The sequence below is a fragment of the Xenopus tropicalis genome, chromosome 7, assembly GCF_000004195.4.
Source record: "Xenopus tropicalis strain Nigerian chromosome 7, UCB_Xtro_10.0, whole genome shotgun sequence".
Lineage (NCBI taxonomy): Eukaryota > Metazoa > Chordata > Amphibia > Anura > Pipidae > Xenopus > Xenopus tropicalis.
Genome location: NC_030683.2, coordinates 85,861,825 through 85,889,081, shown reverse-complemented (window position 1 = coordinate 85,889,081; position 27,257 = coordinate 85,861,825). Strand labels below are relative to the sequence as shown.

At 37.1% G+C, this 27,257-nt stretch overlaps 1 protein-coding gene across 1 annotated transcript; it reads right to left on the bottom strand.

Annotated features, from left to right (window-relative positions):
- Positions 1–2,541: 2,541 nt before the first annotated feature.
- On the bottom strand, positions 2,542–26,204 carry LOC100492899 (G protein-activated inward rectifier potassium channel 4). The gene is made up of 5 exons (XM_018095681.2): positions 26,081–26,204; positions 23,622–23,725; positions 13,557–13,836; positions 10,635–11,874; positions 2,542–3,034 (listed from the first exon to the last, which is right to left on the bottom strand). Exons 3-5 carry the CDS (start codon positions 13,773–13,775, stop codon positions 2,682–2,684), a joined length of 1,812 nt encoding a protein of 603 aa, XP_017951170.2. The 5' UTR covers positions 13,776–13,836; positions 23,622–23,725; positions 26,081–26,204; the 3' UTR covers positions 2,542–2,681.
- Positions 26,205–27,257: the final 1,053 nt, after the last annotated feature.

The window sequence follows — 27,257 nt, the reverse complement described above, 5'->3', positions numbered from 1 at the left end:
TCATTGGTTATAGGTTGTTATTGAATGTTTAAAGTATACGCCCATTTATTTAACAATGCCGTTGAACATAGTGGATTGCATTTACTTTTTTGCACTTAGTACATTTCCTTCATAGTAAGTGATCCCCAGATTGTTCCTCTTGTCAGTCCACTTGGCCAGACTCAGTCTTTACTAAGGCCTTCTGACCTGAGATTTCTGGGACTCCTTCCTTAGGGTCTTGTTCAATACCAGTCTTTCCAGAAATATGGTTCCATTGACAGTAAGCACGTCATAAAGATGCTTTTAAAAGATTGAATATGTCTTTTATACACCTGCAGGGGTAGACACATCGCTCAGTTACTATTAATACTCCCTTATTACAGGATCTACATTACTTGGTGTTGTACAAGCTTTTTCATCATTGCTATCACAGGAAACCCTCACTGAAATATATATTACATTATGCTCAATTGGGACACTAATACTGTGGGACACAGTATATTGCCTAGATTACTGTTTTACTACATATATATAAACTTCTTATAGCGTAAAGGAACAGTAACACCAAAAAATGAAAGTGTATAAAAGTAATTACAATATAATGTACCGGTGCCCTGCACTGGTACAACTGGTGTGTTTTCCTCAGAAGCATTACTATAGTTTATGTAAACAAAGCTGCTGTGTAGCCATGGGGGCAGCCATTCAAAGGAGTTAAGACATGGGTTACATAGCAGATAACATATACAACACTATAATTTCTATAGAACTTATCTGTTATCTACTATATAACCTGTGCATTTTTTCCTTTTATTTCAGCTTTAATGGCTGTCCCCATGGCTACACAGCAGGGTATTATATAAACTATAGTAGTCATTCTGAAGCAAACACACAACTTTTATCAGAGCAGGGTAACAGTACATTATATATTAATTACTTTAAAACACTTTTATTTTTTTGGTGTTACTGTTCCTTTAACTGCATATATGTTATTCTTTCTGTCTTAGGCAGGAAATTCTGTATTTTCAGGTCGATCTCCCACAACATGCTTCATTTCACCAGTATCCCGCTCCATTAAATTACTTAAGATATCTGGATCCTGGCCTGTCCAACACCACATTCTAAAACCAAGTGTATTAGAATAAATTTGGACCTCCCTTAGCTGTTATTTTCTGGCTGATCAACTTGCAGATGTTCCAGGAACGAGTATCTAATAATAGCCATATTAGACAAAAATATGACAAGAGCTTGTCACGTTTGGCAAAAGCTTTTGACTTATCTAGACTGTACCAAATCCTTTCTACTGTTTCTATATTTTTTCAGTCTGCAGAATAAAAGGCAAACAGAGGAAATATTTTTCTTTTTTTTAATAACAGGATTATAAATATGAGTTATTAAAACAAACCAATATTTAGCTCCCACTGGCTACATCAAACTTATAGTGAAGTGTGGGTGTCAGGAAAGACATATGACGCATGGTTTGGTTTGCCTGCAGACCAAAGGCAGCCTATGACAAATACAGTTTATCTTTAATGATGCTGAAAGTTAGGGAAATGATAATGATAAATAAAAACACAAGTTCAACAAAACTGGAAAACAAAATGATTAGAGAAACACAAGTTAAAGTACCATTTGGTAAAAAACAAGGTGGAGAGCCATTGTAAATTATCACTAGGAAACGTAAAAACATAAAAACTTAATGAAAGGTCTAAGGGGTCATTTACAAAACAAAGTACAGCGTATAAAAAAGGGACACACCGAATCCTTTTTTTTCTCCATTCTGGATGCTAGCTGAATCCCAAAAATAAGGATTTAGTGCATCCCTGGTATAAAATGCTATTCACCATGGTTTTCCCCCATAATTCAGCATTTTCCCCATAATTCCAGAGTGATTGTGACCATGGTCCAGTTGTACCCCATGCATCACATCAAAATGAACACAATTGAGCTTTATGCAAATCGTGTCACATTTGGAGCATGTTTTTAAAACAGTGTTTGCTTGGGATTTACTGGGCACTAATCTGGTGTACCTACTGTAGGAACCCTGGAACTTCTGCCAGGTCCAGCTTGGTGGTAGTTCCAGGATGCTCCAGTGTAGTCATTCATTAGAAGAGGAAAGATGGTTGCACTGGCAACCATGTGGAAGTGCAGGAGTGTGTTTATACCCATTTACTCAGACTGAGAAATGGTTATCCATTTCTTTTAAACATGATGACAATGTGCAATCTATTTTGGTGGTCATCTGGGATGCAAAAATGCAGAGAGTGGATAGAACCCATAGATACAGAAATGATTCAAACTCTTACAAACTTATGAGAATATTGCACATAATACATTTTGTACATGGATGCCACACTTCAAAAGTGTAGTTATTTTTATAATGCCTATATTGTACGAATATGACAGGGGACAGTTACACTGGGGCAATGGCTGATGCGAAAGACATATAATCTCTGTAAACACCATGGAATATGTCAGTGCTATAAAGAAAGTATAATAACATATAATGCACCCTAAATTGAGTAGTATATTTTAACTATTTATTGTGTATTTCTTGTGATACAAATGTAATAATATAAGTACAGATCTTTTTACACATTGCTTAGTTTGAAGAGCAGGTAGTATAAAAACATATTTCATTTCCACGAGCAGTAAGGTCGTGGATAATTTATTCTTTTTAATTGGCAACTAAAACGGTTATTCTGCTAGATATCAAGGTCATTGCTTTTTGACTCTTTGTATTCCTCTTCAGCATTATAAACCTTGTCCTGATTATGCTGAATAAAATCCTCAGAACCTGTGTTTGAGTCATCAGGAAGACAAGTCTGAAGCATGTTGTCCCAGTAAAGGCTTAGAGTGGACCTGTCATTCTGTTCCATTTCTTTTTGTTCGTGCATTTCCTTTGCACTGCTCCAGGGTGTCTGAACATCAAATGTTTTATCAAAGTGAGAATAGTCCACACGAAAAGCTCCTTTTTCCAGAGTCATGCAAGGTTCAAACCGGTGCCCCCACAGGATCTCATCCTCAGTGTATGAGGTCTTAGCTTGGCATGTCATACCTGCATCAAAAAAGTTACATATTATTGAAAGAAATTTGAGAATTCCTCTAAGGGTTTTATTTGCTAGCCCTTTATTGCAAACATAGACAAGTCAGCATGTTGTAAGTTCATTATTTTTTATCTTAATAGAGTCTAAAACACTTGGAATATAATAATTTATTGCTATGCTTATACATTTTGGCATTGAGATTTGTCATGTGGATTGGCTTCAGCAGGTGGTCAGGTGGACATTTCATTATACACCCTCACACATTATCAACTGGAACATAATAGGGGTGATTTAAGACCAATAAAGTAGCGTGCATAGTAGAAAAATTGCATTATGGGTCTTGTGGCTAATGTCCAGATCCTAAGCTGAGTCCAGGACCCCCCCCCCCCCCCCCCCCCCCCGGTATTAAGTATAAGGACATAAGAAGTCTCCTCAGACTTCAGTGACATGTACTAAAGTACTTGGTCTGTGGTGGCTAGGGATATATAAAAATATTATATGTTATGGTGTAAAATAAGCAGCATATTCTCAGTGCACACAATGAGGGTAATGGTGCTTTGGCGACTTCAAGCGCTCCAGGAATTTCCCTTTGTGGAATAGGGACGAAGTGCTAGAAATCACTTAAAGTGAATGGTAAGCTCCACTCTGCACTGGGTCCTGTCTTGTGTTTGGTCCCTCTCCCACAAAGTGAGAAGATGCTGGGAAAAAAAGACACACAATCACTCAGTGCACAATTACCCACTCCAGTTCTAGAGCCAACTCAGACTTCAGTTATATGTGCTAGTTTAATCATATAACCATGTTATTTAGCTTGAAGAAGAATATACTTGCAGAATGCACCTCTCAGTCCAACATTTTCATGTGTTTTAGAGGTCTTTGACACCACAAATAAAGTCATTTCCACTAAAACCAAAAATGTCTAGTCATTCATTATTAGATCCAATTTGAAAAAGCACAAATGAGTTAAAATGCAGAATGAAAATGAGAAAAAAGAACACGAAAAACACTCAAAAATCCTTATTGTTACATTGTGAATCTTATTGGATTTAAAAATGAAAAAAAAAATCCGAAAACGCCTGAAACTACAAATTATATAAGGATTGTTACAATTTGCCTAGGACTCCCATTGACTTGAAATGACCATGACAGCTTTTAGGTGGTGTAGTTCTGTATAAGCGTTTTTCATGAATTTTACCACAAAATAAACAAATCGTAAAAGAAAAATACAAACATTAGCAAGTAGCAAGTGTAGATCATCTTATCACCTTGACAACTGATGGTCTCCATATGCCACTCTGATGTCTCCCTTTATAAATGCTGTTAATGCCAATTATGTGCTGCTTGATAACATATCTGCTGGGAAATTTTTCTTCCTGATGGATTATTCTGTAAAACCATTTTTCTCTTTCTAGAAGAATGAACTATTCTTTCCCTCCCTGTCAAGAGATAAACCGGTACCCCTTTTGCTGTTTGAAAATGAGCTTCATTGTATTTAATGAACTTAATACAAAATTTATCATGTTATTTTATTTAGGAAATATTTAGTACAAATTGTCATGATCCTGCAGCATATTTCCAGGAATTAAGAGCTTTAAGAATATTAACTTTATTTTAGTGAAATTAAGGAAATAAGAAATTCATTTAAATGTATCTGGATTATTTTTATCCTACTACTTAAACAAATGCAATCTCTAGCGGATTTGGTATAGAAAAGCAAAAATTCAATAAACTGACTGGGATTTATGCTAAAAAAATGTGTTCAGCAAGTATATTACATATTGCTATTTTCTAGTGTAGGAACAGTAAATGTCGCTTTCATTTAACCCTTTTACTGCCAGCTGATTTGGTCATGTGCAGAACTTTTATTGCCAGACAGTTTTTGAACACATTGTACTCTTTCACTTTAGGAGCTAGAATTTTTTGTGCAATTCCAGTACTGATACCTAGATATAGGTTTCTAAATATTTAAAAAATGAAAAAATATTTTCTATAATATAAACACATATATCAGAAACAATTTATTTTATATTAATTTGTGGCATTTTTGAAAAATCACTTCAAGGCTTTTAGTCTATAGAATCTTATCTCCTTCAGGTCATAAGTTAACCAGATAAAATATCCTAAATATGAACGCCATGGGGTCCACTGAATAGTTTGATGCCCAATGTACATAGGATCACCTAAGTATGTGGAATGTAGGGGCCCCAAGGTGAACATACCCCTTGATATCTGTCAGTTCAGCTCTGGCAAAATCAACAAATTTATTATCATTTTATGTGGGATAAAGCTCCAAAAAAGAATGCTTTCCCCAGAAAACCATATATTTTTTAGAACATGCACATTCCCCCGAATTCAAAATTGGTACACATGGCTTTCTATTCCAAAATACCAAGCTGCAAAGCTTTCCTAAAGTTGGTGATTTTGATGACATTTCCAAAAATCATCTCAAAGCTTCCACTTTACAGCGTCTTATCTCCCACATATCATTAGGTACTAAGATAATACATGCTAAATATAAACAGCGACTGTACAGTTTACCCTGAAAACCATATATTTTTGGAAAATACGAATTCTGATGAATCCAACATGGGTAAAGACTCCATTTCCAAAGAACCAATCAGCAAAGCTTTTCTAAAGTGTGACAGAAATCACATCACTAAGCTCCGATTATAACTGATGACATCACTAAGCACCATTTATAAGGATATAATTTACAGTTTGGTCCCAGAGGGAAATGACCAAACTGTATGTTATAAATGTGTAATTTAAAATGTTTTATTTTGTGTTATATTCCCTTGTGTATTGTGTATTATTTGGGTATTTTTTTTTATAAACTATAAGGGAAATCTCTGTAACTGCAAATAACTGCCCTCTGTCCATTTATACACAATTCCGTTGCGTGGATCACCTTGGCATTACTATTTTGTTGATGATTATGCTATCTATACCTGCATATATTTAACTGTTTATAAGGTTGTAACCATGTTCAGCCAACCCATGCAGAATATTTAAAGGAGAAGAAAAGTGAAATCAATCTCAATCAATTAGACAGCCCCCCCCCCCCCCCCCCAGTTATTATTATCACTTATGTGATACCCCAGGCTGGTGCTCCTGTCAACAGAAAATTCTACCAGCCCAGGGTAATTTTTAGCGAGCACTATGGAGTGATCCTCTTCTTCTTCATTCTAAAATGTATGAGCAGTAGAATGAAAAGGCCGGCTTTTTGTTTAAAGTTTGACTTTTTGATGTACTGTGCATGTGCACCCACCACAAAGAAGGAAGAAGCAAAAGGAATATTGTTCCATTATGCTTAATGAAAATTACCTTGGGCCAGTCCAGTTTTATGTTGATAGGAGCACTGTCCTAGGGTATCAGGTAAGTGAATTTTATAATTGAGGAGTGCAATTTTTATATTTGATATCACCAAGTGATTTAAACTTCCTTCTACTTCTATGACCAGCAATTCTTAGCTTTTATTTCCACCCCAGGCTTTATAGTGAACATCGGGCCTCATCTAGCCTGACATAACCGGATGTGAAGAAAGCTCAAAATTATGGGAAGGCAATCTCCCGTAGAGTCATTTAAGAATATAATTCAGCTTTTTAAAAATGTTTTCTTCTAGTAATAAAACAGTACCTTGTACTTGATGCTAAGTAAATCTTTTTGATTCTCACTCCAGCACATACGAATAAGAGATTGAATTTTTATAAGCATCCATAAATAAATCATAATGCCATGTGTGGAGAGCAAGCATCAATGATTTAGAAGGCAACAAGGAAGTGTACTACACCTTGGGTTCAGCTGTCGTATGCAACCCAAAATATGCCCTTCCAGACTGACCACCTCACACAGACCCAGACTGGGATTCAATCCCCAAACCATATATTTTAGCAGCATATGGCATCTCTCATCCAGAAATGTAATATTCCAAAAGTTACAATATATGGAAAGGCCATCTTCCACAGAGTCCATTTCAAGCAAACAGTTATTTTTTTTTTTATTATTTCTTTTTTTCTGTAATAACACAATACCTTGTACTTGTTAACTAAACTAGCATAAATCCATATTGGTGTCAAAACAATCCTATCATCCAATTTGGTTAATTTAATGTTTACATGTTTTTTAAATAGATTTAAGGTATGGTAATACAGTTATGGGACCTGATATCCAGAATGCTTGGGGCCTGGGGTTTTCTGGATAAGGTTATCTTTCCGTAATTTGGATCTCTATAACTTAAGTCTGCTACAAATCATTCAGATGTTGAATAAACCCAATAGACTTGTTTTGCCTCCAATAAGGATTAATTATATCTTAGTTAGGATTACGTACAATGTACTGTTTTATTATTACAGAGAAAAGAGTTATCATTTTTAAAAATTAAAAGAATTAATTGCTTATAATGGAGTCTATGGGAGCCTTTCCAGAATTCGTAACTTTCTGGATCACGGGTTTCCGGATAAAGGATCCCATACCTGTACAAATTAAAGGTTTACAGAAACCCCTTGGTTGTTTTTCAGTTACACAACAACACAGTAGGTATTATTAGGCAACTTCAGTGATGCCACATTGCAGCAATGTTTTTCACAAATATAAAAAATTAATAATAATTACATATAAAAGAGTGTAATCTTACACCAAAAAGACTACACTTTATTGTAAATGTAAATTCCCATTTATAAAACAATGTGGAAAAATCAGGAAAAGGTTCCTAACACAATAGTGTTTAAAACCCAACAATATGAGGTGACGGAAAGGTAGCCTACTTAGTCCAAAGCCCCCTTTTCCACTAAAGAACACACATTGCATCCTTTTTGAGTAGATCAATTCCTGAATAAATTAAAAGAGAAGGAAAGGTACAATCACTGGAGAGGTGCCAAAATTCCACTTACCTGATACCCTGGACTGGTGCTCCTGTTAGCAGAAAATTGCTCCAGCCCAGGGTACATACAAACAAGTCATCCTCTTCCTTCCTCTCACCACTTGTCCATGCACAGTAGAGTGAAAAGACGAACTTTAACAAAAAAGCAAGGGGATCATACTGATAACAGGAGCACTGGCCCTGGTTATCAGGTAAGTAATGAATAGGGGTGCCTAACATTTGGCACCACCCATTGATTGTACCTTTCCGTCACATTTGCACCTTGGTTTGGTACTGCCCACATACTGGTATCCAGGGCACAAGCATGCTCTGATCAGCAGTTAGCCTTTTCAGATAAAAATGATGCAGGTTTCTAGGGACACAATTTGTCCAAAAGACAGTTGGCTTGATGGTAAAGAAAAGCCCTAGACTACTGGAACATTGTGAAAACTTACGTTTAGCAATTTGAATATATTTCATAAGTTAAATGATTGAAATGATAAACTGGTTAAAATCAATTGAATTTATTGTTATTTTGTCTGCTTTTAGGCAGGCAAATTGTAAGGAATTGGGTGTTAATCTAATCCCATACCCTATACATACAGTACATACCCACCCACCATCTGCTCAAATACAGCTCCTTTAGGGGCTGATTTACTAATCCACGAATCCAAATGGGAAAAATTCGGATTGGAAAACGAACATTTTGCGACTTTTTCGTATTTTTTGCGACTTTTTGTAGCCGTTACGACTTGCGCAAATTGTTGTGACTTTTTAATAGCCATTAAAAATTTAGTGAATTGTCGCGACTTTTTCATAGCCATTACAAATTTCATGAATTGTCGCGACTTTTTCATAGCCATTATGACTTTCGTGAATTGTCGCGACTTTTTCATAGCCATTATGACTTTTGTGAATTGTCGCGACTTTTTCATAGCCATTACGACTTTCGCGAATTGTCGCGACTTTTTCGTATTGAACGCTCGAAAAAGTCGCAAAATACGATCATTACGAAAAATGCATTCGGACGCTTTTCGGACGTTCGTGGATTAGTAAATGTGCCCCTTAGTGTTAAGCTCTGGCCCTTTTGCAGCAGTCAAGGCATTCAACTAAGCTAGAATAAAAGAAACAGAACGCACCATAGATTAACACAGCTCTAAATAAAAGCTTATAGAGCTGCAAGATAAACTTGGCCAGATTTGTCACACAAACTAGCACTAGCACAGTCAATCCTCCAATGAGCCAATCGCATAGGCAGTTGCTATAATAACTCTGCCTTTGTAAACAACTCTCTGCTCCCTCTCTTGGAACACATTCTTCTGACTGCAGGCAGGAAAGTTTAACCTTTTCACCGCTGAATCTGAGCTGCAGGTATTTTATAAGTGAGTCTTGCAAGCTTAAACAGTGTTTGCTGAAATACTTAAGCAATGTACACTTCATTACTGTTTAAGTTTATTGTTGTTTAATGCCCTAACAGTTTCATTTTATGGAAAAAGCTGTCTGTACAGCTTTGTTTAAAAAAGCAGAAGCTTGAAAAAAAAAATCCTTGAAGAGGTCAGGCACGCCCTCTCAATGACGTCACCCGGCAAAATGGCCGCCAGGTGACACGCAAAATGGAGCAGTAAAGAATGCGGTGGTGCAGGCCTGTAGGAGGAGATTGAGGGAGAGGCACTTATGTGGTTTAAGTGGGGGTAAGGCGCCCTATCCATTAGATGTGAAATTAAAATTAGGGTTGACATCTCCTTTGAAAAAAATCTACAACCAAAGTAACATACTTGTAGCCAGTGAGTACTGTTTAGCACACAGACCTTGATATAAAAAGGCAGTAATAGACAATGGCATATTTCTGTTACGAATCTTGGCATGGAACTCCGCTGCCTGTATTTGTGTAGTCTACAACTATATTCAGGATAATTTTGGAAGATTGAAGCACAAAGTGTAAAATGTGTCTTCCTAACTTAAAGGAACAGTAACACCAAAAAATTAAAGTGTATAAAAATAATTAATATATTATATACTATTGCTCTGCACTGGTAAAAGTTGTGTGTTTTCTTCATAAACACTACTGCAGTTTATATAAATACCCTCCTGTGTAGCCATGGGGGCAGCCATTTAAATTGAAAAAAGGAGAAAAGGCACAGGTTACTAAGCAGATAACAGATAAGTAGCAGATTCCCATTGTATTCTACACAGTTTATCTGGTATCTTCTTATGTAACCTGTGCCTTTTCTCCTTTTTTCAATTTAAATGGCTGCCCCCATGGCTACACAGCAGCTATTTCTATTAACTATAGTAGTCTTTCTGAAGCAAACACACAACTTTTACCAGTGCAGGGCAACAGTACATCATATTTTAATTATTTTAAAACATTTTTATTTTTTAGTGTTACTGTTCCTTTAAGACATTGTTTGACAAGATAGAAAATAAACCAGTTATACCATACATAGTCCTAGGCAATGCTTCTTTACTGCATGTAGGCACATTGATTCCCCTTATAGCATATTTTCTGAACCACTGCTCGTCTACGATGGGTTATTCTCCTGTAACTATTGTTACTAAGAAAATACTGAATAACAAATCAACTGCTATTTTTGAATAAATATGTAAAAGAGACATCCAGCAGAACAGAAAACCTAGTCAAGTAATTTAAAAAGCAAACATAGTCCTTAAAAAAGTGCATCTGATTTTCTAAATTATATATCAGAACTAGTATAAGGAGATTCAAGTCGATGTCAGAGAATATAAGATCTTACCTGTGGCTTCAACAATACCTTCTAGTATTACAATGATTTCAAATTCCTCTCTTTTCAAGGACTCTGCAGTCATTTCCCAAAAAGGACTGTGGTCATTGATAAAATGACAGATGATCTGAGGCTCTACAAGGAAAAGCCGATCCTCTCCAGTATCATAACCCAAGTTGATCTCCGATTGCTCCAAGGGTATAAATTCCCCTTCCTTTGTCTGACGGGATTTTATCAGTTTAGCTCTTATCTTTGCATCCACCATGTGACTGTCTCTTAGATCTCCAATCCTAAACATTAAGCACAATTTTTCATCCCTGTGGGACACCACGCACTTCTTACTGAAAATCAATGTTTCCGCCCGTTTTTTTGGACGTGAAATCTTGACAAACATACAACCTACCATAAGCGCATCAATCATAGACCCTAATATTGACTGGGCCATAATCAGTATAACACCCTCAGGGCAATCTGCTGATACCATCCTTGTCCCATAGCCAATTGTCCTTTGAGTTTCCACAGAGAAAAGTAAGGCAGAAAGAAAATTGTCTACATTGTCAATACAAGGCTTCCATTTAGGGTCCCCAATATGGTTCACATCATCTCTAAGTAGGGCATCCACAAAATATATGACTGCAAACGCAACCCAAGTGACAATGTAACACAACATAAAAACAAAGATGAACCAGCGATATTTTAAATCTACAATAGTGGTAAAAATATCTGACAAGAATCTACTTTTTTCTTCAATTCGTCCAAGATTTACCCTGCATTTTCCATCCTTAGTGACATATCTCTGACGTGTCTGTCGGTTGGTGAGGTTAAAGAGTTGTCTGTCATCATACATAAGCTTACAACGCATCCTGTGGGACTTTGTAGTGACCGGAGCTGATACAACACTACGAGTAGGAGTCTTACTGCGCATGGGAATATTTGGAACACTGAGGGCATGTTTAGGGTGCCACTTATTGCCAACTTCCTGTATTGGTGTTTCCTGCTTTCCAGCACGTTGGTAGCGTGGTAAGTCTTCTGTGTTTATAGTTACACTAGGTCTATGTTTTACAAGCTGGGTGGCAGCAGTAGAGCTGGTACGATCCACAGTACTGGATCTTCTTTGGCGAGATTCCTTAGTACTATTGGCATGTGAAAGTGGGATAAAGCTTGAGATTATGCTTCCTTTCTTGGGACCATTGTGTTCTGTTTTCTCATGATATTCATCGCAGGACGTTTCTGAAACAACCATACTTTCAGGCTGTAAAAGAGGAAATATTGTCATGCAAAAAGCAACCTACACAATATAGAGTTCTCCCCGATATAATTGACCATAGTGTGTATGTGATAGGAAAGTAGATTGTGAGCTTTATTGGGCTAAGGACTGAGTTGTTTAAGTAAAGTGTTGCAGAACATGTTGGTTGTATATAAATATAGGATATTAATATTTGCAGTTATTTTTATTAATAGCTTCTTCCTTTGGTTGTAAAAATATCAAGATGTATATGGGATGGCCTGAATCAACTCTGGGAAATGTGATGCCTTTAACACAATAAGGGGGTTATGTGCAAAGTTTGTTACAAGTTTCATTTTTAATAAAGCCATTAGCAGGTACCATTTACTGGTTACCTGTTTAAAAGCAAACATCTTAATGGTTGCTATTGGCTACTGCACCTGGGCAGCCTTAGTGCCTTCTAGTACATAACTGAAATTTGAAATTATGAAAGAAGTAGTGCATTCGAGTGCAATACTGTTTATTAGAATATACATTTGAATTGTGCAGCTTTTTTAAAGACCTGCTTAAAGTTGAAATGTATATTGTCACAATATTCTAACTTTTCCCATTAATACTTTATTTACATCCACTGTACCCAGATGCACGTTTTCAGGTAAAGTCCTACGTCGGGTTGGGTACTCGCAGAATACCTGTGAAGCGGTCAGGATTTGGGCTGAAATCACAGCCCTGATGTGAGTGGTCCAGGGTAAACTGCAGGCAGCCTTACAATGTCACCCAGACATAAAAAGCTGTATAATAAAAGTCCTTTTCTAATTAAACATGAAACCCAAATTCATTTTTATATTAACACATCCAAACCCATTATAAAGGCAATTAAAAATAGCAGCTATCAATCATATATTGCTTGCCCCGCCTCTATGCCTTAGGCATAGAGGCAGGGCAGACAGTAACTTTAGCTTTCTGTTCAGCACTACCTAGATGTCACTGCACATCTCACTTTTCCCCTCCCTCCTCTTCATCTAATTGTGTAGCCAGTGCATGGGCATGGGCATCTGGTCCCCCATTCTGGCACATAAACAAGATTTTCATGATACAAAGCTTGCCTTAATAACAGTGTCCACAAAATGGTGTCTGTCTGCTTGCTTTGATTGAGTAATTCCAAGACGGAAGGAAACAAGATTTATATTATTTATATAGAGTAAGTAAAGTTTATTTTGCTAAACTAACAATATAGAAAATAATTAAAGGTCCCCTTTAATGCATTGTTAGAGAAATGAATACTTGAGCTCCCCATGAAGAGGTTTGTTAGTGGCAGTCCATCTTGTCGATTCTGCCTACTACTGACTTCTGTTTTCAAGACTTGTTTTTTAAAGACTTGGAAGCTTCGGAGAAACTAATGTCACTTCTGTTTTTACATTAGGGGACAGGATGGCTATAGGGAACCTCTTGATTGGTAGGTGCACTTAAACTGACCCATGTAGGTCCCTGTTTTTAGGTAATAACTGCCCATTATACTTTCCATTCATGCAAATCAGATTTCATCCATGGCAAGAAGCAACAATCAAAACACACTGTATGTCTATGTCCAATTACTTTACATAAGATATTTACAGTAGGTAGAGTATGGCACTGTTATCCGGTTACTGGTTTATGTTACCAGTAAAAGATTGGCCAATAATTTAGCAAGTCATTTTTTAACATATTACCTTTTGAGGAAAGGTTCCATATTTGCTGGTATCTGTAGGGGGTCGCGGTAGATATGCAAGCATATGCTTTGCAGTGGGAGTCTTTGCTGGTGGGATGGAATATCTCCTCACCCGAGGGTCTTCCACTTTTAACCTGTTGTCATTGATGTTATTCTGCACACAGGAACCATTGTCTTGCTGCAAGTGCATGCTGCTGCTGCTTGGAACAGGCAAATCCATTGTGGATCAGAGGATAATCTTGCCAGGTCAGTCAAGCACATGTGTCTGCTGCTGTTGGATTCTATAATAAACAGGAATAAACAAATCATCTTGATACTCATTACCTTTATTTATTTATTTATTTATTTATATATTAGTGTAAACATGTAACAAATGTTTAGAACCATCATTATTCGCCTTGAATTCTTTTCTCATGGTATGATATTGACTATTTTCTAGATTGGCATATTATACCTTTCTATTATACTATTATAGTAATAAAGTGTCAGTTGCATTTCTAAGGGTCACTAGTGAAAGCTAGCAATTCCCAGGTTTTCTACTGTTTGGAAAACAATTTAGGTAGGGCTCACCACAAATGCATTATTTGTGTAAATGTTACGCCTAAAGTGAATGCGCATGGGGAGGTTAGTGACTAGGGGTACACTGAATCCACTATTTTAGAATCCGGCCGAATTCTGAATCCTTTGCAAAGGATTCGGCCGAATACCAAACTGAATCTCAATCTAATCCTAAAGACAGCTGCGTGCCTATTTTTGGGGTCTCTAAATTCTATGCACTTTGATAAACCTATGTACAGTGGGCATCAAACTGTTTAGAGAACTCCTGGCATTCATATTTAGGATGTTTTATCTTGGTACCTAATGATATATGGGGCATAAGATGCTACATGAGTAAGTGAAAGCTTTGAGGTGATTTTTGGAAATGTCACCAAAATCGCCAAGGTTAGGAAAGCTTTGTGACTTGGTACATAGTAGAGTAGAAAGACATGTACCCCCTTTTTGACTCTTTGGTTTTCTGGGTTGTTCATAGTTTTTTTGTAGTTTTATCACGCATAAAATGATGTAAAATGTTTTGCAGAAGCTGAATTACAGAAATGATAGATCATATGAGGTATGTTCACCTTTGGGCCCTAAAAGCGACATACTTAGATAAACTTATGCTTGTTGGGCATCAAACTGCTCAGTGGACCTCTGGCATTCATATTTAGAATGTTTCATCTTGATACCTAATGATATGTAGGAAATAAGATGCTGCAAAGTGGAAGGTTTCAGGTGATTATTTGAAATATTATCAAAATTGCCAATTTTAGGAAAGCTTTGCGGCTTGGTACTTTGGAATAAAAGGATGTGTGCCCATTTTGAAGTCGGGGGAATGTGTACTTTCTGCGTTGCGCATACTTTTTTGTAGCTTTATCTCACAAAATTATGTAAATGTGGTTTTTTTTTTTTGCAGGAGCTGAAATCGCAGAAATAATACGTTATATGGGGCTATCTTCACCTTGGGGCCCCTAAAAACCACATACTTAGGTAAAGCTATGGACATGGGGCATCAAACTGTTCAGTTGACCCCTGGCATTCATGCTGAGATATTTTATCTAATAATATGTGGTAGATAAGTTGCTGCAAAGTGGAAGCTTTGAGGTGATTTTTCGGAAATGTCATCAAAATCGCCAATTTTAGAAAAACTTTACGGCTTGGTACTTTGGAGTAAAATGGTTCATCTTGATACCTAATGATACTGTATGTAGGAAATAAGATGCTGCAAATTTGAAGCTTTCAGGTGATTATTAGAAATGTTGTCAAAATTGCCAATTTTAGGAAAGAGTGTGGTAATTTCCACATTCTGCAACCTTTACAGGTTTTCTCACTATCCCCAGTGACTTTCATACATCCACAGTGACTCTCACACTTATGAACACTCAGGCTTCACTTTAAGTCTTGCTGACTCCTCAGCTCTCATACGCCTAGTAACGGCTCCCTCTGCTCCTCACAGTGGCAGGAGGCACCCCCAGCTCCCCCAGCTCCTCTGGGAGTTCCTAACACAGGCAGGCAGCCGTCCTGCCCTGTGCCCCGTTCTGAGAGTGACCTTCTCTAAGTCAAGGACCAACCCCCAACTCAACCCCTTGCTGTGTAACCCCACAGCCCTTTTATTTGCTGCTCACCTGCAGCCTAATCAGGCAGCTACCTACAGCTGGCCAACTGAAAATGTTAGGCTAATGCCAGACATGGTGTTTGGCTAATGCCGGACATGGCGTTTTTGCGCTGCGTATTTTCTAATTCTCTCGGCGGCTGAAAAACGCACTATATCATTATCCATAGAAATAACTTAAACAGTCTCGATGGAAAACACACTATGTATGTATATCTTTATTTATAAAGCGCTACTTATGTATGCAGCGCTGTACAGTAGAATACATTAATACAAACGGGATTATTAAGATAATAATAGATAAATACAAAGTACAACAATAAATACAGATTGATACAAGATAAATACAGTTGCAATAAGTTAAGAGTCAAAGACACAAGAGGATGGAGGTCCCTGCCCCATAGAGCTTACAATCTATATGGGAGGGTAACTTACAGACACAAAAAGGCAAATGCAGTATAAGTGCTGTAGGTCACAGTGGGTGGCATTACAATATAAGTGCTGATTCCCAGATCAGGTGCTGGGCGAGTGCTCCAAAAGGTAGTCTTTAAGTTTAGTTTTAAAAAGACTGGGGGAGGATTCTCTTCGGAGGAAATCAGGGAGGGCATTCCAAATGTAAGGGGCAGCAAGGCAGAAAGGTTTAAGGCGGGAAACAGCAGTAGTAGTTGGGGGCGCAACCAAACAATTGCTCTGCGAGGAACGAAGGAGTCGGCCAGGAACGTACGGAGACACAAGGGAAGAGATGTAGTGAGGAGCAGAGGAATGGAGGGCTTTGAAGGTTAAGAGAAGGAGTTTGTAAGATATTCTTTGTTTAATAGGAAGCCACGATAAGGACTTTAGCAGGGGAAGGGCCTGAACTCTCCTGGATGAGAGGAGGAGAATTCGGGCAGCAGTATTTAATATAGAGTGTAGGGGGGAGAGTTTGGAGTTAGGGAGGACGGTTAGTAGCAGGTTACAGTAGTCAAGTCGGGATAGGAAGAGAGCATGCATGAGCAGCCTAGCTGTTGCAGTAGAAAGAAAGGGACGGATTTTGGCAATATTGCGTAAGAAAAAGTGACAGGTTTTGACAGTGGTGTTAATGTGGTCAGAGAAGGAGAGACTGGAGTCAAATATCACCCCCAAACAACACGCCGAATCGACAGGGCTGATGAGGGTGACATCAATAGAAAAGGGGGGATAGGACCAGGCTTAGACAGAAAGATCATTAGTTCAGTTAGTGAGAAATAGTAAAAACGCTGCATATTTCAGCAAGGTCTGGCAGCTGCCTTTGTGTATACATATCGCTAGAAACGCGTTTTCCTATGTATACACAAAGGCAGCTGCCAGACCTTGCCGAAATATGCAGCGTTTTTACTATTTCACACTATTAGCACCATGGGAAACGGGATTTGCTGCGTCACCAGTACTAGGCAAAATGCCTGGCTGAAAAACGCCATAGTCAGGGGCTGTGTGGGTTGTGTAGCGTTTTTAGGCGGAGAAAATACGCAGCGTAAAAACGCCAAGTCTGGCATTAGCCTTTGGCGTATATTTTCGACAAGCGAAAATCACTTGCTGAAAACAACTCTTCTGTTCATCGCCTTAAAACATCATCTGACAAATACAAACATGTTTGCTCTGCCTAACTGTTTTAATGTAATGGCCTAGCTAGTTATATGTAGCCACTACATAGGAGTCACAGATAATATTTACAGAAAATAGGGAATATTGCTGAACATCTGTGCCACTGTATTTTGAGCCACCTCTTACTGGAGAGAGATTCTTCATTAACACAGAACATCCCTCTGCACACTCTGTTCATGATGCATTATAATCTAAGCAGAAAGGGAACAGGTTTATGGCTCGGATTATGATAGACCGTAATCCTCTCCAAATGAGGCCTGAAGCTCTTGAAAAGCTAAGATTACTTTACAGATAGAATACAGAGAAACTTGGGTATAAATTGTCCTTTATCCATAAATCACTCTTTTCTGCTGTGTGTCAGTTTCCAAAAGGGATTTAAATGTGCTTTACAGTTAAAGATATAAGGGCTCATTTATTATTTTGGGGAAGGGTGCAATGTGCAAAATACAAGTGCAAATTGCGCCTGTATTTTTCATCTGCTTCTTAGTTCACAAACTGTGGGGCTCCCCTGGGGGGTGAGGACTTGGGTCAGTGGCAATATAGGAAGGGCTCAGCCTGAAGCTCTTAAGGGTGAGATTTCAGATGAATATATAGGTTCAAGATTTACACCCATTTATTTTATAGTGCTGCAGAATATGTTGGTGCTTTATGAATTTAATAGTAATATTAAATTATAAATGACTAATATACCAATATCTTCCTACAACATTGTATATATGTACTCACTTCATAAGCTAAGATTGGACCTTCAAGGGAGGCCTTGGCTAAAGTTAAACCTGAACTGAAAAAGCTTGTCAACCACTGCCCAACCACATTGCCAGGCTCATGTTGTGCTTAAATGCGCAACTTGTTGTATTTACCTAATTGAGTGCAAAAAGTCTTTGCACCTTCTTGTATTCAGTATATATATATATATATACAGTATATTTATATAGCTCTGCAAAGTTTGAGGACCTTAGTATTAATATTTAAAGAATGGCAGCAGTTTAAATTTAAACGTATGAAGTCTATAGGTGAAATCTGATTGGCTGTTGTTGGCCCCACCCACTTTTCTAAACTTGGAACATAGTCACCCAGTGAGAAACTGGACAAAGTTTGGGGACCCTGACATTAAACATGTGAGAATGTCAGCAGTTGAAATTTCCACACTGAAAACAATTCACTTTTTCTAACCTTGAGTACGTAGTCACCCAGTGACTGTGCAAAGTTTGGGAACCCTGGCATCAAACCAATAAAATTCAATAAGTGAAATCTGATTGGCTGTTGGTGGCTCCGCCCACTTTTTCAAAACTAAAACTGCAGTCCCCTAGTGACCAACTGTCAACAGTTTGGGGATCCTGGGGTTAATACTGTGAGAATGGCAACAGGTTGAATTTCCCCATTAAAAGTCAATAGGTAAAATCTGATTGGCTCACTTTTGGGCATCATCAACAATCATCATATTTTCATTCAGGCTGACCCCATGACTATGTGATTCAAGTTTGGGGAGTGTAGCCTCAAAGCTGTAAGATTGGCAGCAGTTTCAATTTCCCCATAAAAGTCAATGGGTGAAATTTGATTGGCTGATGTTGGCCGCTCCCACTTTGGGGGTCATCCAACAAATGTCGCTGTTTATTCGGGGTGACCCCATTATTATGTTATTCAAGTTTGGGGGGGTGTAGCTTCAAAGCTGTAAGAGTGGCAGCTGTTTGAAAATCTTCCCTTTCAAAGTCAATGGGAACATTGGGATATTCGGAGCTGCGCCACAAAAAGACAGGGGGCAGAATCGCTTAGAAAAGCACAAGCAACCTGCTCCGCTATAGGGTGAAGAAGTGTGGAGAGTTTGATTGTTGTACCCCTAAAACTGTAGGAGGAGTAGCATTTAGAAAATGGGGGGCGCTAAGAAGAAAAAGAAAAAGCGGAAGAATAAGCTGAAGTCGAAGAACAGTATGTTGGGGTTTCCAACCCAATAAAATAAGTAAAAATATATATATCTCACCATGACCACTAACAAAAATATAGCAATATAGATAATATATGGGTAAATAGGTAAAATGTATAAAAACCTTACAAATATGTTGAATACAAAGTCATGAACTGTAATTACATCTTAATCGAGAAAAATGTTCTTTTTCTTGACTTCCAACTATCTGTAAATAAGGAGACCATTTTCTTGTACATGCATCTTTATAAATTATTTACTTGTACCGAAAAGCCAGTGTTTCTTTTTAAGCATTCTAACATCAGGATGGTATATATATATATATATACCTATAAATAAATATGATTGGATTAGTGTTCAAAATTTGCAAGTTTAGTGAGGATTAAATAAATGAAAAAATAACAGTTTAGTCAGAGACCTGAGACCCCCAACCCTTAAGTATTAAGTAATGGGTCCTAAGGCCTGTGCCACAGAAATGTTTTGGGGTTTTGCCCCATATTTCCCCCCAAAAGTTCCCATTGCTGGTAATCCCAGCAAATTGTCACATGATTCTTACCTAAGAACTTACTTGTGTGTATTTTAAGTAAGAATCATGTAAGAAAAAGATTCCCACTGGCAGAAATATGGGGTGGCTAGTCACAATTTTAAACGTTTGTAAGCTGCTTTTATCCTCCTGGCCAACCCCCAAAAATTATGTGTGTGTCGTGATGTATAATTAATCAGAAATCATCAATGATCTGTACTTTTTTGTAACTAAATCATGTCACTGAGTGATAAATAGTTGAATGAATAACTGAAAAATGTTGACATATTTAACAAAATTTTGCCTCAAAGTATGTTTTCTTCTTCAGCCACAAGGTACCACCTATGTACTTTATTACAATACACTACTATAGTAGTTACATAATGACAGACAGACAGATTTCCGAAGTTCCGTTCAGAAGCGCTGCAGATCTCTTTGTTATACAGCTCAGTTTATTATGTGTTGCCAGGATAATCCTTACTATTCCTGGCCAGAGTGTCCACATACCTCTGCCTATGGCCTCTCTACTGACCCGCATTATCCCTCAGCTGCTCTCCTCACATACAGCCAGCTGTGCAATGCCAAATACTGTGTTTAGTGATCCCTTAAATCTCCACTCTGCTTGATTAAAACTGTTGCTGTGATCTCACTTGCTTGGTGTATCTGGATCAAACCTGATGCTCGCTATCAAGATGTGAAGCTTTTAATTAAACACACTTTGGGAATTATCATAATGAAAAGGGAATTAAATGATAATTGTCAGGAATCTGCAATTTGTAGCCCTCCAGCTGTTACTGAACTACAAATTTCAGCATCTTTCAAATAGTCAACTCTAAACCCTAGGTTTCACATTCCTGCCGACCACACAGTGACCGGATAATTCAGTTCTACCTGTGGCTATTGCATTAGATGATCAATGATATTGGTCTATATATGTATATATATATATATATATATGCGATGAACAATCTAATTCTTCTGTGGTCGCAGTATAGGGATTGTCTTAGGTGACAAACAGTGTTGATTAATGAACCCTGTAGCCATGTGTCTGTGGCCATTATGGATTGGACTGCACTCCCACAGGTTGGTTTATCATATTAAATAGGAAGTGCACTTTTATATAAACTTTTAGTATGTTATAGATGAACCTTTTAGTAGCTGTTCTACATATATTCAAAATATTAGTAGATATTAGTATAATTTACTGTAAGTATATACCAATTGCATGAACTTACAGTCTTGTTTTTTCATGTTGTATCCACAGAGTTAAATAACGCTTCATCCTCCAAAGAACCCCCCTTAGCAAATAAAATTAAATTGCTGATTACTCTTCAGTTTCTTAAGCTGGAAGTAGGGGGATGGAATTGTAACGTCGCTCTTCTGGATTTAGTAGGATTTGAAAAAAATCAAAGGAATAATTATTTGGTATTAGTTTGTGGGATTTTGTAGAACATCCAAACATATTCAGTAAGGATAACAGGAATGCATCTTTGGGTGGACGAAAGAGGTGCAAAGGAAGCCTCTGCTCTCCATTCTAACTGAAATAAATACAGCAGAATGCTATTAAACCTGCTGCACAATTATTTTTGCTGTTTAGACGAAATCCCTGCTGCTGTGCAATAATTCAGTTCTATATTTCTTTTTAACTGTGTTATTAAAGATAGCCAAGACATCATTCATGTTTCAGGATCTTAACACAGGCTACTTTATCTACTTGATTTTTAGCTTTAGAAAATATAAATGTTTTAAATTTACGCAGGTGTCCATGTTTACATGTCTGTTGGGTTCTGTAAATTAAAGGGATACTGTCATGATCTTTATGGGGTGCTTTTTATTTCTAAGTAACATTGTCTACTTAGCAAATAGCTCACTCTACCATTTACAATTTTATTATTGGACCAACAAATGTATTATTTTGTAGTTGTAATATTGGTGTGTAGGCAGTCATCTCAGTGCATTGTGCCTGAGTCTGAGCTTTCAGAAGGAACCATCACTACACATTAGAACCTATTGTTTCTGCTACTCCCATGTAACTAGAGGAGTCCCAAGCCGGACTTGGATTTCTTATTATTGAGTGCTATTCTGATATCTACTGGGAGTTGCTATCTTGCTACCTTCCCATTGTTCTGCTGATCGGCTGCTGGGAGGGGGGTGATATCTCTCTAACTTGCAGCTCAGCAGTAAAGTGTGACTGAAGTTTATCAGAGCACAGCCCACATGGCTGTGGCACCCTGGGAAATGAAGAATATGGCTAGCCCTTTTTAAAATGTCAAAATTAAATATAAAAAAATCTGTTTGTGTTTTTGAAAAATGGATTTCATTAAAGGATGCTGCTGGAGAAGCTCTATTAACTGATGTGTGCATGTTTCCCATGACAGTATTCCTTTTATCCAATACAGGGGAAGACATTGGCTGCATATTCTCAACTGAAGAACATCTATCCATTAAACCTCTGTATGGCCCCAAAACTGTTACCTCACCAGTCTATCTGGTAAAGCTTCAGAAAGGCATTAGTCAATGACAGCCACAAAAAAAAACCACGTTGGTTAATGTACAAATCCGTCACTTTTTTAGCCAAATGAAATTCTGTTTGCTTGACAACCTAACCAAACAACTGGATCTCTGTGAACTGCCAGATTTTCTTAAATTATTTATTCATTCTGAATAAACAGTCAGATCTTTTATTAATAACCAATCAGATCTTTGTTTTGAGTGACTGGTGGAAGCACAACATACTTTCTTGGCATATTACATTGAACAAATTACCCTTACATGCAAAGCAATACTGAAAATCATTAAATGGTAATACAGGTATGGGACCCGTTATCTGGAAACCTGTAATCAAGAAAGTTCCGAATTGGCCATCTCCCATAGACTCCATTTTAAACAATTAATTCACATATTTTAAAATGATTTCCTTTTTCTCTGTAATATTAAAACAGTATCTTGTTTCTGATTCCAACTAAGATATACTTAATCCTTACTGAATGCAAAACAATCCTGTAGGGTTTAATTTTTTTTTTAATGATTTTTTATAGACTGCAGATATGGGGATCCAAATTACAAAAAGAGCCGTTATCTGGAAAACCCCAGATCCTGATCATTCTGAATAACAGGTCCCATTCCTGTACCTTGCACTTGATCTCAGCTCAGGTTTGAATAATGTTTCAATTATTTTTTAGTAGACTTAATGGAGAAGGAAAGGTATGATCGCTGGGAATACCAAAATGTTAGGTAATTCCTAGTGATTGTAATCACTTCCCTGACCCAACTGCACTGGCCCAGGAGTGAACTTTAACAAAAAAAGCACAGTTTTTTCACTGTACTGTGCATTCACAGGATCGTGAAGAAAGAAAACAGGAGTAAGGGGATCACTTGCATGCAGGTACCCCGAGCTGGTGCAGTTTTCTGCTGATAGGGGCACTGGCCCAGGTATCAGGTAAGTTATTACAATCACTGGGGTGTGCCTAAAATTTGGCACCCCCCAGTGATTGTACCTTTTCTTCTCCTTTAAGGTGTGGAGATCCAAATTTAGGAAATCCAGAAACCACCAAGTCCCGAGCATTCTGGATAACAAGTCCCATACCTGTATTGTTGCTGTTTTAAACTCCTACTCCTAAAGTATAAATGAAAGTATAAACAGTGAAACCTCCATTTTTACATTACATACATTACTCAAAAACATAAAATGGGCATTCTACTGTTGAAAAGTAATGTTTTTTTTTTCTATAAGTAATGCTCTTTTACTGCAGTATAAGGTTGCACCTTAACAGTTAGCACTGCTATGTACCAAAAGTTGCCTAGATGTTGTGCTATAACTTTTTTTTGTGGCTTATGTAAGGTGTGGACTTACCTTGAACTTCAGCTACTGGAATGATATTGTCCTTGGTTTCACTCAGATGGTCCTCCATCTAGATGCACCTTGGCTGGGTAGAGGTCTGTGAGATAATAATATAGCTGGGAAAAGAAATATTATTTTTTAACTGACATTGATATGAGTTTCTTTAAATGTTTAAGCACTATCAATTGTAGAATATATGCCGCAACATGGAATTATTGGGACCCTAGAACTAGTGGGAGAGACACACTGAAGTTGAAAGTTTATATACACTTAGTAAAAAACTCATTATATATGCCTAATGTAAGGCCGTATATATTTGAACATCTCTGCACAATGCATTTTTATAAAAAGGGAATGCTAGCATCTTTAAAGATGTCAGCAGAATAAACAGAAACATCATACAGTGCCTTTACTTCCCATATTCTGTCACATTAGCTACAGTTCTACATGTTTTGTTTTATTCTTTTTCTCTAACAAACAAGCTCAGTGCATCAAATCGGCCTTCATATGGACAAAAAAGATTAAAACTAAAGGGCTCTAACCAATGGAACCAAAAATGGGGTACTGTAATGTATTTCTATATACAGTAATGTAAGACTTGAAAAATGTATTCTGTATTACGGCCAAATACAAATAATTATATTTCAATACCCTTATGTAGTAATGGTGCTAGGATTGTATAGCACCTGGTTATAAAATACAACTGGAAACATGAGCTTTTTTGAAGATCAATATTTCAGTTCTATACAACAAAATGTCCTATAATTCTAGTATAAATAGAATACTCCATACCATAAAGTGCCTATGTAGAGCCTTTTAAGTTGTAGGCATTACTTAATATACATTTCGTTTCCATCAAGTTTTCATCACAGAATAAATATAACTATAACCATTATAATGTGTTGTTTTATATAATTAATGATATACAGAATCCGTTGCTCCAGTATATTGTCTGGGTTCAGAAGCTATTCAGAGTAAAGGAGGATGTCATATTTGATTAATAATATGAAGTTGCAGGAGCTACAGTGTATATGAAGCAAGGGATCCAAGCGGGTCTCACCAGACTGCGGCAAGCGAGCCTCACAGTTTGAGATATAAATGCAATGATCATTTAGAATATCCATATTTTAAGAAAAAAAATCCTTAAAATGCTTATATTTAGGTACTACTCAAAGCTGGACAAATACATACATAGTATGTGTAGTAAACCATATTTTCTATTGTGATCTAAAGTGCATTGTGCAGGTCTGTTCTGAAATGTATAAAGTGCATGTGTACAAGCTGTTAAAGTTGTAGTTTTTAGTATTAAGCATTTATATTCCTGTAGCATATTAACTTATTATAGCAACTTACTCTGCAACTTTTGCCTTACCAAACCTCAGTGTTTAATAGTATCTGACATAGTGCAGTCTAATTAGTAAGGGAATTTCTGAAATATTGTGCTCATTTATGGTATCTTGAATGCAATAAATTTTGCATTAAAACTTTGAATAAAGCATTGTGGGTGTAACTTTTGTTATTGGAATTCATCTAATCTTGCTGAGGACACACTGAATGTAAAGGGGATATGAATTCTAATTAGGGGAGAAACTGTAAGTTTAAAGCTGCCACAAACTGTGAGTTTAAAGCTGCAACATACCATAAGTGATGTCAGGATTGGAACTAACAATAAGTCATATTTATTCTCCTGGATCGATGTTAAGGAGGAGAATAATGTAAACCCCAAAATTAGCGTCAAAGAGGGATATTTGTGAGCTAAAATTGATTTATTATATGGCCACCCTGCATGCATTATTATCAATGTGTCTTTCTGGCTTTAAATTCTAGATTGGGAAAAAAAATCAGAAAAAAACATAAAAAATGCTGAGAATTCTTTTTCTATATAAAGCTAGTGGAACATTTCCTTATAGACTACCCTAACTCCAAACTCCAGTAAATGTTAACATAGTTACAACTGAGACATAAACTGTACAGTATTTGTATACACTTAAATATGGTAGTATTTACAGATTAAATATACAGGGAGAATGAGGATTGGCTACATATTCTAATGTATGTAGCAAAACTATATAAGTTGTGAGCACAAAATTATATTTGGTGTGCAAAAGCTCTGAGAAAATACTAAACTCTGTGCAAACAAATTCTTTTTGTGTGCTCCACAATTTGTTGTGTTTGTCTGCAAATGTGTATGGCTTAGATGGAACATCTATACCTTTGAACAGTTGTATGACTGCAGAATGAACACATAAAGTAAGCTGTATAATAGCAGAGAGGAAGCGGTTCTGGTACAGTCATTCATTTTATATTTGTACAGAAAAATAATTTTGTAATAGTTAGTCTTACTATTACAAATCACAACCTTTGATTACTTCATCATGACTCTGCAGCTGATGAATTGTCATAATTACTTGTCATGAGCTATTTTTTTATTTCTTTAGATATTTCAGAAAAATTTGAATAATTGTGCCTACCTCATTGTATCATCTGTGATAATCTTGAGATAAAGTATTGAAGATGAAATTATGATCCAGGTTGACTTTTCAACTGAAAGAATAATTCAGACGTAAGGTCTGAGACCCAGTACATTGCTGATGAATTTGCCAGTGCCGAATGTGTAGCAGTGTAACTGAAATTCCAATCCCTTTCAGAAGGAGGTCACTCTGTAATCTGTCTCAATGTCAAGCAGAATTACTGCTAGATGATTTAACCACTGGACAGCTACCAGCAGCAGCCTGGCCATGTCAGGGTTAATATAAAGGATGGCTACCTCTTTTTGTTGCCTCCCAGTCAAGGATATGGTTAAGGTTTTTCATAAAAACAAATTATGTCAAGTTCTTCAAACTCCCAAATGTCCCACTGAGTAAGTCATGGAATATCAGATTTGCTGCTACAGAGTAAAAGGGACAACATCATAACATACTTTTATACCTTTTCAGGTTAGTTTGTTCCCTGCACTACTCCTTCACTTTTTTATATGCACTGATCTACTTACAATATCTTTGTAAAGGGCTAAATATTGAGAAATGGTGTACATTATTAGGCAGACATGTACACAAACATATACCATGGGATGTACTTGCAATATATTGTGTATGTAAAATCAACCACAAAATTATCATTATCATTTATTTATATAGTGCCAGCAAATTATGCAGCACTTTACATTAATTTATTATCAACAGGGTCTTACAATAATTTAAGAAACAAGGGTTACAGAGTAAAAATAGGATCAGGTTGCCATACTCACAAGAGCTTACAATCTAAAGATTTTCTTTAGATTGTTAATGATTGTTAATGATAATCAGGGCCCCCGTTTGGGCCTTTAGACTGAGTCCCCCAGCAGCCTCTAGGGGTGCTGTCTTCAGTAACTCCCCCGAGTAATGCTCTAAAAAATAAAGAATCTTTTTTGGGATGGTAAACACTATATTAGCAATCTACCTACCATTGCTCATACACCCAGTCTGTACTGTGCACTAAATAGTTTGCTTCTGTAACTAAGCTACATTGTGCAGGCAGCTTCATGATTTGCCCCACCTTGGGGTACGTTGTAGGTTTAGTCCAGTTTTAAATTGTTGTTTTTGCTGTACCCCACTTCTAATATGGCAAGAATCAGCTCATGATTCTGTACAGTACATTGTAGCATATCTA